This window comes from Sprattus sprattus, assembly GCF_963457725.1.
Source record: "Sprattus sprattus genome assembly, chromosome: 15".
In the NCBI taxonomy this organism is placed as follows: domain Eukaryota; kingdom Metazoa; phylum Chordata; class Actinopteri; order Clupeiformes; family Clupeidae; genus Sprattus; species Sprattus sprattus.
The window spans coordinates 17,119,613-17,137,883 of record NC_137913.1 but is presented as its reverse complement, the minus strand read 5'-3'; the positions used below and the strand labels follow the sequence as shown (position 1 = coordinate 17,137,883).

The window sequence follows — 18,271 nt, the reverse complement described above, 5'->3', positions numbered from 1 at the left end:
GCTGGTTTCCAAGCAGGATACCAGACCTGTCATGTGAGCACTTGAAAGGTTGGACCAAAAAAATTGACAATTAGAAAGTAAGACTGTCAAGCTCTGGGATGTATTGGTATCCACAAAAACAAAACATTTTTGCAGGCCCTCAGATTAGCCAGAGCTGTGGCACGGTCATGACAAGTGCTGCTCCTGGACGTCTGCGGGGAATGCAGGTGTTTGGTGCAGTTCCAAGTCACACATCTTATCAGTAAGATGCAGCACATCAGACTAGGACAGGATCAGATTTCTTTATAATAGCATCACGATAGGAATAATAGTTCAATTACATTTGATTTCTTTAGGCCAAAACAATACAATTGTCAATAATATCTTTTAAAATATAGTTTGACGAAATAATAAAAAAATAAAAAACATGCTCCACGGACAAAGACATTATTTTTGGACCTAAATCCTGTTTCAAATACCGCATCTATTTTTTCTTGCAGAAATGTTATGGAGGATTTCGAGAATATAAGGTATGCATCAATTGCTAAATTTGTTGTTTTTGGTTTAGTTGTAATATAGTCCTGCATTTGGAGTTTTTCATTCAGTTTTTCAAGATTTTGGTAATTATTAGCATGCCATCAAAGAAGCTCCTCTGGTCTCTCCACTTCATATTTAAGTCCTTTGATTCAGCTGAGGCAGACAGTGTACTATAGTATGCCTAAAATAAGAGTTTCCTTTCATTTACATATATGACTTTTTTTCCTTTCTAAAGGATGATTAAGTACCTGTGTTGTACATTTGTTTTGGGAGCCAACCTGATCCTCAAGACTTTTAACTCCTTTTTCTTGTTGTCTGTCTTATATTGTTGGATGATGAATGCAAACATTTGGTAAACATTGAACAATGCAATTCAGATTTCTTACCTCATTTATGAAAATCTTTCTTATTTTAAGTATAAAAGTTTGTATTACCAGTTCTTGGTAAAACTAGCGTATGACAATACATAGCGAGGTGTTGCCAAAATACAAATGGAGAAATGTTTGGACAAAGCGGTCTGAAAAGACATGGATAAACGATGGAAAGTGGTTGATGGCTTGTGGCTAGTGAGTTTCACCAGGCCTGTGTTGGGTCTGTCTGGATGTAAGTGTGGCTTAAGTGGGCCGTCGGGGGAGGCCATTCCAGTCCTGCAGTGTCGGGGTGTAGCTGCAGATTGACGAATCGATACACCAACTTCCAAAAAAATAAATAAGCTAATCGGACTCAGACAGCATCCAAGCCTGGAATGGATTTGTTCCTGGTCTGGTCTGAAACTGATCAGATCCAATTAATCTCCCTCACTATGCATGTATATTATATTTGTTACACAAAAGCTCAATTGAAATTCATGTCAGGAAGTGGGACTGACGAAAGTGAGCTATTATGGGAACTCATCTCCTGAAGTCAAAGTCAAATTGAGGGTTCTAAAGCAATTCTTACCAATCTGGACACCCTACAAGATGGTCACAGGAACTCCCCTAAGTAAAAGGTGAAAGTCTGGAAGTGTGTGAATTATGCGGAGTGGAGTAAACTGATGGTAACAGGAAGTTTAGTTGATTATTCACTAAGTTCCGCTAACCTTCGAAGAAACAGGACCAGCCTGGTCTCTTGTAAACAAGGGTAATTCAAGGGTTCAGTTATTGACAGAAGTCCAGTAAACGAGACCAAACGCTGTGAGTCCTTGTTCAGGACTTGTGTGATAATGAAACATTGTGAGGGTTTGAGGAAAGTGAAGATGGTCTGTGTAGAGTCTTTGTTGGTTGATGTGATGGATGTTCATAAACAAAGATAAATAAGAGTTTATTTTCATTTTAATTAAAGAGTACTCCAATAGATTACTGTTCCTGTTTCTTAACGTTTTGAGGATTTGTTTGTTTATGTAAAATACTTTTCCTGTTGTATATGTGGCAATGTGGCACTTCATAATTTTCTTTATATTTTTGTATATTTTATTTTCCCATGTTGATGGTGTCCTTTTTGTTTTGGAAAACAGATGAGGAAATAATTTAAAGAGGAAAAATGTATATCTTAAATAAAATAAAAATTCCCAACCCAAACATTCCCAAACTTGTGTTCATTTTAAGCATTACATTCAAAGCAAACACCAGTGTTGTAAAGTCTCACACATTACACTGCTTAACTGTTTACTGTCCGAGGCAAAATTGCTCAAAAACGGATATATTGTTTAAAAAAAACAATAACAACTTAATCGCTAAGAAACAATGCATTGTATATACAGCCGCGGAAAAAATTAAGAGACCACTTCAAAATGATCAGTTTCTCTGGTTTTACTATTTATTGGTATGTGTTAAAGTAAAATGTACATTTTGGTTTTATTCTATAACCTACTGGCAACATTCCTACCAAATTTCAAATAAAAATATTGTCATTTAGATCATTTATTTGCAGAAAAATGACAATTGGTCAAAATAGCAAAAAAGATGCAGTGTCTTCAGATCTCGAATAATGCAAAGAAAACAAGCTCATATTCATTTTTAAACTACACAATACTAATGCTTTAACTTAGGAAGAGTTCAGAAATCAATATTTGGTGGAATAACCTTGATTTAAAATCACAACTTTCATGTGTCTTGGCATGCTCTCCACCAGTCTTTCACATTGCCGTTGGGTGACTTTATGCTACTCCTGGTGCAAGAATTCAAGCAGCTCGGCTTCTTTTCATGGCTTGTGACCATCCATCTTCCTCTTGATCACATTTCAGAGGTTTTTTATGGGATTCAGGTCTCGAAATTGGGCTGGCCATGACAGGGTCCTGATCTGGTGGTACTCCATCCACACCTTTACTGGCCTGGCTGGGTGGCATGGAGCATTGCCCTGCTGGAAAAAACACTTCTCAGAGTTGGGGAACATTGTCAGAGCAAAAGGAAGCAAGTTTTTCTTCCGGGACAACGTTGTATTTTGTCTGGCTGAGGTTTGTAAAAGACCATAAGGATTGAACCAAAGCGGACTGGAAGGTCGTCTTGTTCGTCTTCTCTGATGAGTCCAATTTCACAGTAGGTGCAAGACTCTGTGGCTTGTAGGCCTCTCCAGGTCTCCGTCTAACCATCAGACCACCATGTGTTGGGCAAAGCTGAAAATTGGACTCATCAGAGAAGACGAACTAGAAGACCCTCCAGTCCGCTTTGGTTCAATCCTTATGGTCTTTTACAAACCTCAGCCAGGCAAAGTACAACGTTGTCCCGGAAGAAAAACTTGCTTCCTTTTGCTCTGACAATGTTCCCCAACTCTGAGAAGTGTTTTTTCCAGCAGGGCAATGCTCCATGCAACCCAGCCAGGCCAGTAAAGGTGTGGATGGAGTACCACCAGATCAGGACCCTGTCATGGCCAGCCCAATTTCGAGACCTGAATCCCATAAAAAACCTCTGAAAAGTGATCAAGAGGAAGATGGATGGTCACAAGCCATGAAAAGAAGCCGAGCTGCTTGAATTCTTGCGCCAGGAGTAGCATAAAGTCACCCAACGGCAATGTGAAAGACTGGTGGAGAGCATGCCAAGACACATGAAAGTTGTGATTTTAAATCAAGGTTATTCCACCAAATATTGATTTCTGAACTCTTCCTAAGTTAAAGCATTAGTATTGTGTAGTTTAAAAATGAATATGAGCTTGTTTTCTTTGCATTATTCGAGATCTGAAGACACTGCATCTTTTTTGCTATTTTGACCAATTGTCATTTTTCTGCAAATAAATGATCTAAATGACAATATTTTTATTTGAAATTGGGTAGGAATGTTGCCAGTAGGTTATAGAATAAAACAAAAATGTACATTTTACTTTGACACATACCAATAAATAGTAAAACCAGAGAAACTGATAATTTTGAAGTGGTCTCTTAATTTTTTCCGCGGCTGTATATGCATTCAGTGTGGACTCATTTTGATAATCAAAAGGGACCACAAAATCCCACTGCTTGTGTGGTTCCACAAAATGTAATCAAAACTTGCAGCTCCAAAAAAGCTCCTGTGTCAGGTGTACCAGGGTGGGCACCACTTCTACTGGCCTTGACTCCCACCCACCTGTAGACATCAGCATCAGCATCAGTACCACAGCACAGCACAGCACAGCATGGGGCAGCCGTGGCCTAGTGGTTAGGGTTTCAGGCCGGAAACCGTAGGGTGGCCGGTACGATCCCCGAACCAGTAGGAAAAATGTGGGCGGGGGAAGTGGTAGACCACTGCTCTCCCATGCCCACATCCACGGCTGAAGTGCCCTTGAGCAAGGCACCTAACCCTGATCACTGCTCCCCGGGCACCGTCAAAGGCAGCTCACTGCTCCAGGTTAGTGTGTAACTGCACTTCACTGTGTGTGTGTGTCACTTCCCTGGATGGGTCAAATGCAGAGGTGGATTTCAGAGTGTGTGTGTCTACACCACCTCTGCCATAGTCACTTTCACTTCACAGGACAAATGGGTTCAGCATCCATCCCAACATGAAAGCCTGAGCTCTTAACGAGATCTCCACACTGAAATGTGCACAGTATTATATTCAACACACCAGGAAAAATACCTCACCTCAATACATGTTTAAATAAGTGTGAGGAAAGCACTATTTTAGTTTGGTATATAATATATTAGCAATGGTATGAAGTGAAAGACCATACGAGTCCCCGTAAGGTCAAAAACACACTTTCACTGTGTGATAACCCCACGACTCATGTACTTGTGTATATACAGTATGTGTGTATGAATATATGTATATGTAGCATGTATGTATGTATGAATGTATGTAGGTATGTATACATGTAGCCAGTAGGTATGTAATGTATTTATTTATTTACTCTAAATGACTGTTAGTGAGCAAATCAGCCATCTTACCAACCTTTACTTATTAAAATGTATGTCTGAATTATGTATTCGACAATGTTACCCAGAGCAAAGAAAATAAATATAATAAAAAAAAACTACCCCTCAGTGCATTCAGTTTTATATCAATTACCCATTCATATCTATAATCCTAAAGTACGATGGTTAAAGACTATCACGCTGCCTTTCAAGTGACATACTCCTTCAGAAACGGTGCTCTTGACTATGGAAAAAGTGTTGACTACAGTGGATAACACCAGCGCCCTCTGGTGGTAGATTTCTTATTGCACTTGCATCTGTACAGCCTTTATGCCTACATGGGACACAACACAGCGTGCAAACGGCATGATAAGTGTTCATGTAGACAATGCAATCAAGTGATGGTAAACTGGTGTTGCTTCTACAATGATGTTTTTATATTTGAGATACATAACAAGTGACATTTATTTGATTCAAATATTCATTAACTACACCGAAAGGTAGAACACAAAACTCCAGACCAAGATCAAGTGAATGGCAATAAGCTTTTTATTTCAACATTAAGGCAGTGTCTTACGTATTTTTTCACTTTTAATTTGTTTGAAGAGTATTTTTTTACACTGCTATCCACAAAAGCTTGCTGGTGGGCCATGTTTAAACTGGAGGAAAAAAAACAGTGAGAACAGTATTTTTTTCTTTCTTTTTTTCTTTTTGTCTGTGAATACCAACCTTGCAGCAAGCCACATAAATATGTACATCTCTTAATGTCTATGTACAAATCCTGTCTATTTTACACTGGGTTGTCATTAAAAAACAAAACAAAAACAAAACAAAACAAAAGAACAAAAAAATCCTGCAAAATGGATGAATGAAACACATATGCGCAAACATGGTAGTACAAAATGGTGCTCTGAACCATGGCCAACTCCTATCCCAACCCCACTCTCTACCCCTACCCTTGGTGTGACAGAAGCCCGAGCATCAGGCCTTAGTCCTTCACCTCAATCAGCAGTCCTGGGGGGTGATGGCATCTGTCAATAATCCAAAGCAGACCCCATATGCAATGAGAGTAATTCATTGTTAGTTAGCAGAGAACTGGGGAGGGCGGGGGTGTTCGTCATGTTCTTTGATTTCCATTATTGGAGGAGAGGGAGTGATATGTGGAATTATGATTCTCTGACTTTGTGCTCTGTCTTTTATGATTAAAAAAAATACACTGGCATGTACTGGTGCGTCAGTGGTGATATTGTTGTGACTGTGAGGGTGTGGAGGACTGGGGGCGTATATAAAAGCTAAGAAATGACTGAATAGTCTGAGGTCTCACGCACACTTTCATCATGTTCATTTACCATCAATGATTACCACCAGATTGATGACAGAAGAAATTGAAAAAATCTGAGTGCAAAAACATTTCTGAAAATGGGTTAAAATGTTTATAAATGGAACAAAACCATTGAGGGACTGTAAAATGGGTTTACTTTCAGAATAATTCTCAGGTTAAATCAACACCGTGAGACACAAGCGGCTTAATATGCTTATGGCTGATCTTAAAAATACTTCATGCCACGCTAATCCTAAAGTACTAAAACCACTGCCACCAGAGAGGATATAAACAGCTAAAAAAAAAAAGAGAGAGATCAGGGTCTTTTATGTATTCAATCAGCTTCCATAACTTGGCCTGCAAGGCCTTTTACAAGAACCTTGCCTTCTCCAACTCTACAGAATAATGAGAGCAGAACAGTGGACAACCAAACAAAAGGAAGATGCCATGAAGGTATACACTTTAACATGAAGGCCATGACGAGCAGCCTCCAAGTACTTCATACCTTCAATCGTGCTCACGTGTACTACTGGAGATGGCACTTGACATGGAGAAGTGGGACTGTACAGGACAAAGTGTGGGGTTTGGGACGGGACAGGGATGTGCCAGGCTAAGAGGCCAGACCTCCTGTTTTACTGTAGAGTTGGGAGGCCAGGGTTTAGAGGTTGCCCAGGCCTTCGGGCAGCGCGTGTGCCTCTGCCGTCGTGTTTCTGTTGGGTTGCTCGGCTGAACATTCCTGACATCTGACATGCATACTTTCCCAAGTGAGGGCAGGGTGAACCTGAGAGAGAGAGAGAGAGAGGCAGCTCTACTCACCTCATCCTCTCCTTCTCACCATGATTGTCGTTTATCCATGGGTGCGGGCAGATCCAAACATCCGACAACAACAACAACGACGCATCAACGCCAAGCGAATCAGCAGGCAAGGTGGCATGGAGGGGGAGGGTTAGGGTTTGATATTCAGACAGAAGCTCTTTGTTGTTTTTTTTTCCTTTCGCAGTAAAGTGTCGTTGCCGTGTGAGGTCCCTCTCTGGGCTGAGCAGGCCCAGACAGCCAGGCCAGACGCTAAGTGCTTGACGCAGATACAATACACAAGGTAAACAAACGTAAAAATCAAAGATACATCCCCTGTGAAAGCGAGCCAATCAGGTCTCGGGACGCCAAACATGCCTCTTGTGACAGGGCTTCCATGTCTGGAGTCGACAAGGTGCACTTATAATGAAAAAAAAATAAATGAAAAATAAATGACAATGAAAAGAGAACAGGAGGAAAATGAAAGTATGCTTGAACATGTGACAGACAGACATGTGACATGTGGACATATGTGTACCCTGTAAACCAAAATGATATGACCCTCCCACTTGAACACATCATTGCAAAAATGCATAAACAGATATCCTATCATTTGACACAATCCCAAAAAGTAATGAGCAATAAAAGAATACAAATCACCGTCAAAGAAAATTAACTGTAGCTCACTTTACACAGGACTGTCCACAAATAAAATTGAAATAAAAGGGGGGGGGAAATGCTCGGATGCACTCTGATGGCAGCAGAGCTCTCGTCTAGCTGGGGAAACTGGATGCTTTGAGAGCCATTGGCTCTGGTAACTGGAGGTTCCATTTGGCCATTTTGGATCTTGGTATGAATGGAGGAATGGGGGGGGGGGGGGGCTGTTCCTATCAGCCATCTTGGATCCAGAGTAAGGATTGTACGAGGGCCACACTGGCTCCACTTTGTTGCTGGAGGTGTGTTTGTTAAGCTAGTTAGTGAGTCTCTTGACTCCAACACTGAGCCTTGAGTCCTTCAGTCACATGTGAGGAGACAAGGTGCCTCTGTATTTATGTATGTATGTACGTGTGTGCGTGTGTGTGTGTGTGCGTGTATGTTCGGGTGGTTGGCTTAGGACTTGAAGAGCCATGAGCGCACAGAGCCCTGTGCTGAGCATGGCGACGCTGTGTGTGTGTGTGTGTGTGTGTGTGTGTGAGTGTGTGTGTGCATTAATAAGGCCAGAGAAAGAGAACAGACACATGTGACAAAGAGGAAAATTGCAAAGGGAATTCTGAAAAAGTGACTCTTGTAAAGACTAGTCCTGGAGTGAACGCACACAGCTAATGTGGATGTGCAGAAAAAGAATCCACTAAACAGACATCTTTATACATATTCACACACACTCACACCTACGCAGTAGTGGAAGGAAAAAAAAACAAACAAACAAATAAAAACAAACACAAGTACACACACGTAACCACTCACTGCCTTTGCATCAGTGGGGGCCACAGCAGGGAGTGTGAGGTATATAATGGAGCTCAGGGGTTGGGTGGGGCAAGTGTGTGTGTGTGTGTGTGTGTTTGTGTCTGAGTGTGTGTGTGTGTTTGCAGTTCCATCTTGGGCCCATTTCTTCCTGTGCATTATGAGTGAGTTTGATCTGAGTGTTTTGGTCAGTGAGACTAATGCAACGGCAGCGGCAGCGACAGATGCAATGGATTTCTCAACAGTCTGGGGCATTGTTCTGGTCATTGAGAGCGGTGTGTGTGTGTGTGTTTGGGTCCCCCTTACTCGCTGTCGGACAGCGTCTCGTACTGAGAGCACAGCAAGGGTTTAGGCTCTTCCTCCCAGGCACGGCCTTGGCTTGCCCCTTGGCCACTCTGATTGGTCTGAGTGGGGGAAGGGGCAGGGCCAGGAACCATGGGCAGACGCATCGTCATGGTGAGGGGGTTGTAGGGAAATGGAGTGGGACCTGAGAAAGAGAAAGAAAGAGTGATTAAAGGAAAGCAGGGGTTGGGGTCTGTCTGTGTGTTGTTACTGAATATCAATCAATACAGGTGCAGTTAGTAAGGTGTGTCTGTGTGTCTGTACCAGTAGAGGAGGGCCGGTCTTCCCACACGCGGTTGGTGAGGGGCGTGCGGCGGTTGCAGTCTCCCTCTGAGTGGACGGAGGACACAGAGGACGGCCTCTCCCCGCCAGACAGACCCGGACCTGGAGACTTGGCCTTGCGCCCGTTAGAGCGGCTGCCTCCGCTGGACTTCAGCTTGCCTGCTCCTGCACACGATGTATACACACGCAAACACACACACACAAACACACATAAACACACACACAAACACACACACACATATAAACACACACACAAACACACACATACATATAAACACACACACAAACACACACATACATATAAACACACACATACATATAAACACACACATACATATAAACACACACATACATATAAACACACACATACATATAAACACACACATACATATAAACACACACATACATATAAACACACACATACATATAAACACACACATACATATAACACACACACACACACACACACACACACACACACACACACACACACACACACACACACACACACACACACACACACACAGAAAGAGAGAGAGAGAGAGAGAGAGGAGGAGTGTCACTTGCACCAACATCAAACAAGAGCCAGAAAGCAGCTGAGTTAAAATTGCATACAAACTATTTTCAGTCCCATTGATATCATTTTCAAGCTCAAAAACACACACAAAACTATGAATGATGTAGGACTATTTTAAAAACAGCCAGGCTCCACCAAGGTATGAGTAGTAAGGCCACAGCAGTCATTAGGTACGGTGATGTCTCATAGGGAAACTTCACTTAGAGACAGGAGGACTTGGAAAGCCTCGGCCTGATGTTTCTATCCCCTAGCGAACCAGGTTCCAATGTGTGCTCACCTGAGTAGGACTCCTCCTGGTGACCCTCGGCACCGGAAGGGGTCGTGGAGGTGGGGCCCATGGAGGTCGGCGGGCGATCTTCACCTTGTTCGTCGTATTTGCCCATCAGGGCCTTGCGGATTATGGCCTCCAGGCCAATGGTGTTTCCGCCCGTCTCTGGAGCCGGATGACTACGCACACTCACGGGACCTGAGAGAGAGAAGAGAGAGGGAGAGGAAGAGGAAGAGAAAGAGAGAAAGAGAGAGGGTGGGAGGAGAAATGAGCGAGGAGTGGAAGAGTAGAGAAATGGGGCAGAAAGGAAGCAGAAAAGGGAAGGAGTTTATAGCCGTGGGAAAAAGGAAAAGGGAGTTTATTGTATTGGTGCTTATGGAGGTGTGCTTGTATAACTGATGGTCGGTTCTGATCACAGGTGTGTGCAAATGTGTGTGTGTGTGTGTGTGTGTGTGTGTGTGTGTGTGTGAAACTAACCAGAAGTGGTGGAGGCTGGCATGTTGAAGATCTCTGTGCCGGGCTGAGCTGGATCTGAGTGAGGGAGAGAAGAAGTTCCACAGAGGTACTCAGATTAACAAACCTCATCACACAGAAAAATCATATCTACAGTAAAATAAAATAGTATCGTTTTAGGCCATCTGTCAGTTTGGCCAGGGCTCAATAATTTCACCTCTTTGAAAATGTGTGTGTGAAACCAGAGAATGCTGGCTTCTGTGTGTGAGAGAGTGCCAACTCACTGAAGTCGGCTTCGTTGCCGATCTTCTTGATCATCTCTTGCTTCTTCGACTTGACGATGGCGGAGTTGCTCTCCGTCAGTTTGCTGAAGAAGGCTGGAGGCTGGGAGCCACTAGCCGGAGAACGAGAGCCCATTCTGTCAGAGACAGACGGAGGGACAGAGCAGGGATTAAGTGTCTGAATGCAAAAAGAGCGTGTTCATGACTGCTTTATAGGCCATGTGTGAGGCTATGTGTGGGACTGCATAGGTGAGTGTCTTACACTTGCTCCCCCTGGTCATCTGGGTAGGAAGCCCCCTGAGACTCTGCCTCAGAGACGCCCCCTGGTGGTGACACCGGCTCTATGCCATCGGCGGACATGCTCACTGGAGACTGCTTACTCTGAGGAGGAGATCTGCACACACACACACAGACCATTTTAACCTGATATAAAGACTTTGTATTGTTTGTCAAAGGGGCTTTATCTCTGCCCATGCTGCGTGCTTCAGCTCTTACCGGTCTCTCAGCCTCTCTCCCGAGGACTCCTGGATGCCGCTCTGGGTCTGGGGGGCACTGGGAGGCCGGGTGAGGTCCAGGCCCGGGGAGCGTTGGTACCCAAACAGAGAGGACTGGCTGCCCATCTGAGACTGCTGGCTTTGCCGGGTGTAGTCCTTAGTGATAACCTCCTGTAGGGGAGAAGAGAGAGGATGAGTTAGTCAAGGCTGCAGTCTAATAGACAATCTCTCACACAAACTAGTTAAACTAAGTATTCATATAATCATGTATGTGCGCGCACACACACACACACACACACACACACACACACACCATTAGGTATAGAACGTTTTCTTGCACTCACACAAGACAATTGTGAATAGAAACTTAAGTTGCCACACATGGCCAAACATGATGGAGGTCAGTGAGACAGACACACACATTCAGACCCAAATGGCAGACTTACGCTGATGTGCTGGGCCAAGGTGACCACCCTCTGGCTGCCTTTGACGTGTGGGGATTGGGACTGCTGGCCAGGGGAGAGGCGCTCCTCAGAGGGCGGCCGATAGAGGCCGTGCTGCTCCATCGCCACTGCTTTCTGTTGGGCTGCAGAGGGGAAGGGCGTGCGCACACACACACGCACACACACACACACACACACACACACACACACACACAAAAAGAAAACATAAAATCACCAGCAGAGGCTCTCAAACACACTGAATGACAATGAGCAGAGACCATGACTAACAACAGAGCAGTCACACACACACAAACACAAATACACAGCTGCATGAAGAACCTCGGACACAACTCTACTAGCACACTACAGCTGTCCTTTCTGCCCTAGCTGACCCTACAAACAAAAATGACCCGAAATGCTTGAAATGCATGGAATGCCGATTTGTTGTATATATTTTCTCTGAAATGACCCAACTTCCTTTTTCAAACTGATATGTGTACCCTAGGGGTATAACAGTACGTCTATTGGTTCCGAACCGTCACAATGGGATGCAGTGCATGCAGGCGTACAGAGAATACGCGGTTACCTATGTGTGAAGAATGATGAAAGTATCGCAGAACCAAATTTCACCACTTTTCACATGCAAGTTCTAGCCAGAAACCTTAGCAGCATGCCATGCTAAGCTTAGCTCAAGCTGATTGGCTATGGCATATTCAAATGACACACAAGAGCTAGAAGACCCACCTGCGACACTTGGTGGAACAAACTGTAACTTGTGCTACTGTCTGTTCAAGCCTAGCCTTTTATTTGTTTTTGCTGCCTTTTTCCCTGATGTACTGAACCCAACCCAACCGCGATGTGAAAACTGTGGTGTGAACAGAACCGTGACTTTTGTGTACCAATACACTTCTAGTGTACACACGTCTATCGTCTTTATTCTGCACCCAAACCCTGAGCTGACCTGCACTGCACACATCATGAATCTCTAGCTGTGTCACTTACCATCACAGAGAAGCTACATGCTCACATGTTAAACACCTGCACAATGTACAAGGGGTGAAAATATTGGAGAAGTTATTATGGAAGGGTACCACCTGATTAAAACCTCTTGGTCTGTTGGACAACAGTGTGCTTCTCTAAATTGCTTACACATGCGAATGAGGAAGAGGACCAGTAGCTTTGCCAACTAAGCCCTCTGTCCGTCTGACAAAAGACTATTTCCTCATCAGCCTCATCTCTCTGTACTATCTATGTAATGTGTCACTATCACTGTCCCTGTCCCTGTCCCTGTCCAGCAACAAACACTCTGAGCAACGTGAAAAGCTTCGACAAATGAAGGGTGGAAATTAACAAACAGGTCGACAGAAAATAAATAAATAAAATTATGCACACAATAAACACTGCGTAAAGCGGCGAGCATTCATTCTCCTTCCCCCGCACATGGAATCACCACCCTCTTTGATGCTACACAGCGGAGAATGGGCCGAAAGGATTTGGAAGTGTGATTGAGTGTGCTTGTGTGCTTGTGCGAGTGAGCGTGTATGTGTGTGTGTGTGTGTGGAATCGGCACTAATTATCGTGGTTTATGGGGACATGCAGGACACATGAGAAGACATGAGTGAAGAGGAGGGGGGAAGGCACAGTTTTATTGGGACTGAAGCTTCTGTGTAGCTGTTGGGTACAGGCCCCCACGTAAAGACGCTAAGCCTCGCGCTTCCAAATGGACTGGGTGGATGGGGGGGGGGGGGGGGGATGCGGGCAACCTCAGGTGCTGCAGGACTGCAGTCGGGGCGTCAAAGCTGAAGCTCAAGCACAGCCAATAGCGCGTAGCGACACTAGCATCCTCAAACTCAAACTACCGCTGGGTGAGCGAGGCGGGGCCAAACTGAGGAGGGGTCCTGCCCGTGAGTCGGTCAGCGCTCAGGCCTCGGGTGCTCTCTGAACACAGGCGTTCTCTTTAAGGTGATTCGCTGGGCCCATTGCTTTCCACGTGTTGGCTTGGTTTTCCAATAAACAAATTGTCTTACTCTTTACGAGATTGGTGCCACTGGAATTCTTGGCACAAGGTTGTGGTTAAGTCTAATAAGATTTAAACATCCACATTTATATTGACTTTTGGAGTAAACGGTTTCAGATTAGTTTTCTTTTTTGTCATTCATTTGGAGTTTGGAGTATAAATTCCTCTCTATCTACATCATTTCAGAGGAATTTATTTCGCACAAAAAATTGTACTGACCCAAATCTGATGGGAACAACAATAATAAACCAATCGTATGTAAGTGTAACAGCTACCAAGTCCAACTGAAGGCATTCAAACCTAATGTAACAGCATAGCAGCGGATTAGAGATGGATAAAGTAGACTTAAATAACAAAAACAAGGAGAGAGAGAAATAAAAAAAAAAGCGAATGTGTTCATGAATTGGAATTGATTCTGATGAATGCCAACCACCACAGCGTGCAATAGGCCACAGACGAAGGGGAGCAGGGGAGGGAGGGAGGGAGGGAGGGAGGAACAGAGCAGGAGAGGGAGAGGGTTGAGAGGGTAAGGGGTGGGGGCAAGAAGGGAGGGGGAGGGGGGGGTGGGGGGTTGAAAAGAGCCCCGGTTGCTCCAGAGCGTCTTACCCTCACAGGTGCCGTTGGCCCCGAGTGGCCCCGCCTCCGGCATTCCCGTGTCACAAGAAATTTGACGCATGATAATCGCGTTTATGAAGTTGGCCGCTGTCATGGTGGTCTTACCGAGTGCCCGGAGCTCTTCCTCCTGCACGGACATCGCTTTGCTTTGAGTCTTTTCCCTACTTGATGCGCTGCCGCCGCTGCTGCCGCCATCACCGCGGCCCCCAGCTGATGCCGCGCCACCTCCACTGTCCATGAGGGGGTGCCCTCTGCCCTGCTGGTGGCCCATGAGCGAGGCCTGGGTGTAGGGCGAGGAGTACACCCCCCCTTGGCCCGGGCTGGCCAGCTTGGGGTCAGACTTGCCCGTGGAGGATGAAGAGTCCTGGGGGTTTTTAGGCATGCCTCCACCCCCTCGGTGGCTTTTGCCAACACCCTCGCGGCTCATGTCTTTGCCCCCGCCAGCGTCCATGCTGGCCTGGTAGGCCTCACCAGGTAGCCCCTGGCGCTGGAGGTGGCTACCGTAGCCCGGGTAACGGGAAGAGCCCTGTGGCAAAGGCCTACAAGAGGAACAAACACAGAGACAGTACATGTGAGTGGTCCGACAGCACCAGCCCTCCAGCAACAGTACAGAAGATCAATGAAACCCAGTCTTCTCCATAGAGCAACCAAATGCGCTCCATACAATAGTGAGACCGTAGTGGCCTGTTACATCATGATGCTCTACTATAACGACTACTTAGTTGCCTTAAAAAACAGTAACTGCATCCTAAATGATGCTAGTATGGCTTTGTGTAATCAGGCAGATAGGCGATGCTGGTCCATCTTACCTCAGTACAGAGGGGTTGGAGTGGTCGGGCACAGGCATGCTCTTGCCCACGGTGTTGTGGAGGACACTGGGCCGCTGCTGAGCACCGTCCTGTGTGCGGGGAGACACGGGGGAGTGATGGTGGCTGTAGGGGTGGGACTGAGGGCGACCGCTGCTGCTGCTGACAGGACTCTGCTCATGGCCTGGAGGGTAAGGAGGCAGGAAGAGAACACAGATGAGCACATCGAATGTGCTTGAACATGAATACATACACACACATTATGGATATTTATATCTCCTGTAGCCAGTTTGTCAACAGTAGATGATGCATGACCAGTAAAGAGAGGTGCATGTGTCTGGTTGGCTGCCAATCCCCTCACCTGGTCTCCATATGGGAGCGTGTTCCACATTCCCGTGTCCCATGGATCCAGACTTCTCCCGGTCCCGGTCCCGATCCCGATCTCGGTCTCTCTCCCTCTCCCTGTCACGGTCACGCTCTCGTTCGCGTTCTCTCTCCTTCTCCCGGTCTCTCTCGCGCTCCCTCTCTCTGCTCCTTTCGTGATCCCTCTGTCTCTCCTGGTCACGTTCCCTCTCTCGGTCCCTCTCTCGGTCCCGCTCGCGTTCCCGCTCCCGGTCCCTCTCGCGCTCACGTTCCGAGGACTGCGGCGTTCCTGGCATCTTGTTCATGTGTGCTTGGCCCACTGTAGAACAGAACAGAGATGTCTGAGTTGTGAAAACTGGACATGAGGTAAAGTTCATGAGGGTTAACACAAGACAGCAGCTACCACTTTTGGGTAGCAATGACACTGTTAATTGTTAGCTGAGGAGATGTGAACGGTGAATACATTTGTGGCTTTTTGACCGATTGCGGTGGTTTAATTCTAAACATGTGCATGTATGTGTGCATACGGTGCATGCCAGGTATAGTGGGCAAAGTGAGCTGCAGTGTGTGTGTGTGTGTGTGTGTGTGTGTGTGTGTGTGTGCGCGCTCACCAGGCGAGATGGGTGAAGTGGTGTATGGCCTGCTGGGGAAAGAGCCGGTGGCTCCAGGGATGTAGGTGATCCGGTCCATGGGGGAGGCGGACGTCCCTGCGGAGGGAGGGACCAGGACAGGTAAGTGCACCTGAGATAGGTCCATGACACCTAGGAAGGGAGAGGGGCACAGGGAGAGCTCTGTTTGTCACCAGCCTCTACACACACCAAATCGGTGTGTACGCGGCCCCGCCTACACTGTGCTCCTTGGCCTGTTGGCCTCTGGCTGGACTGCTACAGAGTTCGGTTGGTGATGGGATGAAGTAGAGGTGAGCGAGTAACTGAGCTCTGGTTTTGATTTGGACAAGGGAAAAGAGCTCCACTTGAACAAGCACAACACAAGTGGGTACAATGTCCATTAACAATGGGTTTCCGACTTAGAAGCGAAATGACAGAGACAGGGTCAAGCACTAACTAAGGGAATAAATATACAAGGCTTGTGGCAGTTCTACAGCCACAGGGGCCAAATAAGAAGAGCCCTTAACGATGTCTGAGAGTGTGAGTTCCACATAGATTATACAGGGGGAGGGTGTGTGTGTTGAGTTTCAGAAAAGGGTTCTTAACGCTCTCCCAGCACTTGCATGCCGACTCACACATACATAGCCCTCGTCGTTCATACTCCCCTAACACAAGAGCAGGGTGGGGAAGACAGGGGTGCAGAGGGCACTAATCTCAGCTCTTTCCTGATTGGAGGAGGCTGGCGTGGAGAGCACCTGTATTGGGTCGATATTTGGTCTACTGAGACATGAGTGGTTGAGACTGACTCATCGCCAAGATGGACTGGTGTGGACAGGGGAACAACTGCCCCCAACACAAGAGAGCGAGATGGGTGACACAGCTACAGGAGGGCAGGGAATTCCTGATGAGTAAGAGGCAGAGCGATACATGAAGCAGAAAATGGAGGAAGTGTTTAATGAGGGAGAATTAAATGGATACTAAATTTGCATCTCCTGAAGGAAATACCGGTGCATGCAAAGCAAAAGTAAAAAATGGAAAATAAATATTAAGTAACAGATCAGGACAATTAACGCAGTTCAAGGCATGCAGAGAGAGACAGAGGAGAAGGAGGGAAGGCTGACAGATTAAAAGATGGAGACAGAGAACAAGAGAGATAGAGACAGAAAGCATTGAGCGTGAGACTGGGAAGGTGATCAGAACATTAAAATAGAGTTAAAGAAAGAAAGAAAGAAAGCAAGATAGATAGATAGGAAGTCATTCATGTGGTGGTTGCGAGCATGAGACAAAGAAATGGAAGATATTGAGGAATAAGGCCTTATGCTGCTGCATCTAGGTTGAATGTGTGTAATCACACCACTGATGTTTCCCCTTTCATGACATGCAATTGCTGACATGGTTAAAATTATAATATTTATATTTGTCACGTCTGACATATAGCACACCTCGAGACGGCAGTGAAAGGTGTCAGTTTATGTAATGCCGCTGGTATGATGTCAATATGACTAGTTAATACTGTTTATTTTTGCTGAGAACCGCTTTCCTCACACTTCTCACGAGTGAAAACTAGGCTCCACACCAAAAAAAGAAGAATAAGCAGAAGAAAAACCCTCCAGATAACTGTGCTTTGCATGCACTGTAAAAGGGGAGAAAGAGGGAATGAGTTGAAGAAGCAGAGAATCTGACGTCATTTAACTGAACCATGGGTTGTTTTTCTACATCTCAGTGAACATGATTCAGTCGACCATGTGTTGTTGTCTTTTACAATTCATACTTTATGAAAATATATTTGTGTTTATTTGTGTGTGTGTGTGTGTGTGTGTGTGTGTGTGTGTGTGTGTGTGTGTCTCACCCCGGGGTGCAGGAGAGTAGGGCATGGGGAGGGGCTGGTCTCGGGGGGAGAGGGTGCGCAGCAGGTCTGGCCTCTGGGCTGCCATGGCAGCGGCGGCTGGCCACTGGTGCATCTGCTGGGAGGTGATGTAGTCGGTGAAGAGAGTGTGACGGTTCTCCAGGGCTGCTGTCTCTGGGTAGCCACGAATCAGGAAGGGTGGGTAGGGGTGGGGGTAGCCCGGTCCTGGGGTCAGGTGACGGGGCAGGTAGTAGGCAGCAGCAGCTGTGCAAGGGTCAGAAAAGGAGAAAAGGGTTAGAATATGTGGTCCAGGGAACCACTGAACTAAGGATGAATTTCGTTTAGAAACTTATGATTGAAACCTGTCGATTATAAAAAGACATATCAGACCAATAGGCACGATGACATGGAATGAATAAATACACAGAAATAAAGTTTGATGAGGGCTTTAGAAAGTACACTATTGCATGGATGATGAAATATGTTTCA

At 45.7% G+C, this 18,271-nt stretch overlaps 1 protein-coding gene across 8 annotated transcripts in view; it reads right to left on the bottom strand.

The window, feature by feature from the left end:
* Positions 1-5,350: 5,350 nt before the first annotated feature.
* ncor2 (nuclear receptor corepressor 2) overlaps positions 5,351-18,271 on the bottom strand; it is a 93,087-nt gene continuing 80,166 nt past the window's right edge. For 4 of the 8 annotated variants that reach the window (XM_080852980.1, XM_080852982.1, XM_080852983.1 and 1 more), the window contains 13 exons: positions 17,786-18,046; positions 15,940-16,089; positions 15,327-15,647; positions 14,969-15,149; positions 14,151-14,698; positions 11,531-11,670; positions 11,086-11,255; positions 10,853-10,984; positions 10,594-10,727; positions 10,334-10,387; positions 9,866-10,054; positions 8,994-9,176; positions 5,351-8,874 (listed from right to left, as the gene is read on the bottom strand). In XM_080852980.1, the coding sequence (XP_080709106.1) occupies positions 8,690-8,874; positions 8,994-9,176; positions 9,866-10,054; positions 10,334-10,387; positions 10,594-10,727; positions 10,853-10,984; positions 11,086-11,255; positions 11,531-11,670; positions 14,151-14,698; positions 14,969-15,149; positions 15,327-15,647; positions 15,940-16,089; positions 17,786-18,046 (2,648 nt within the window). In that variant the 3' untranslated portion in view covers positions 5,351-8,689. The remainder of the gene's footprint in view (positions 8,875-8,993; positions 9,177-9,865; positions 10,055-10,333; positions 10,388-10,593; positions 10,728-10,852; positions 10,985-11,085; positions 11,256-11,530; positions 11,671-14,150; positions 14,699-14,968; positions 15,150-15,326; positions 15,648-15,939; positions 16,090-17,785; positions 18,047-18,271) is intronic. The other 4 variants (XM_080852985.1, XM_080852987.1, XM_080852984.1 and 1 more) reach the window with 2 other exon arrangements.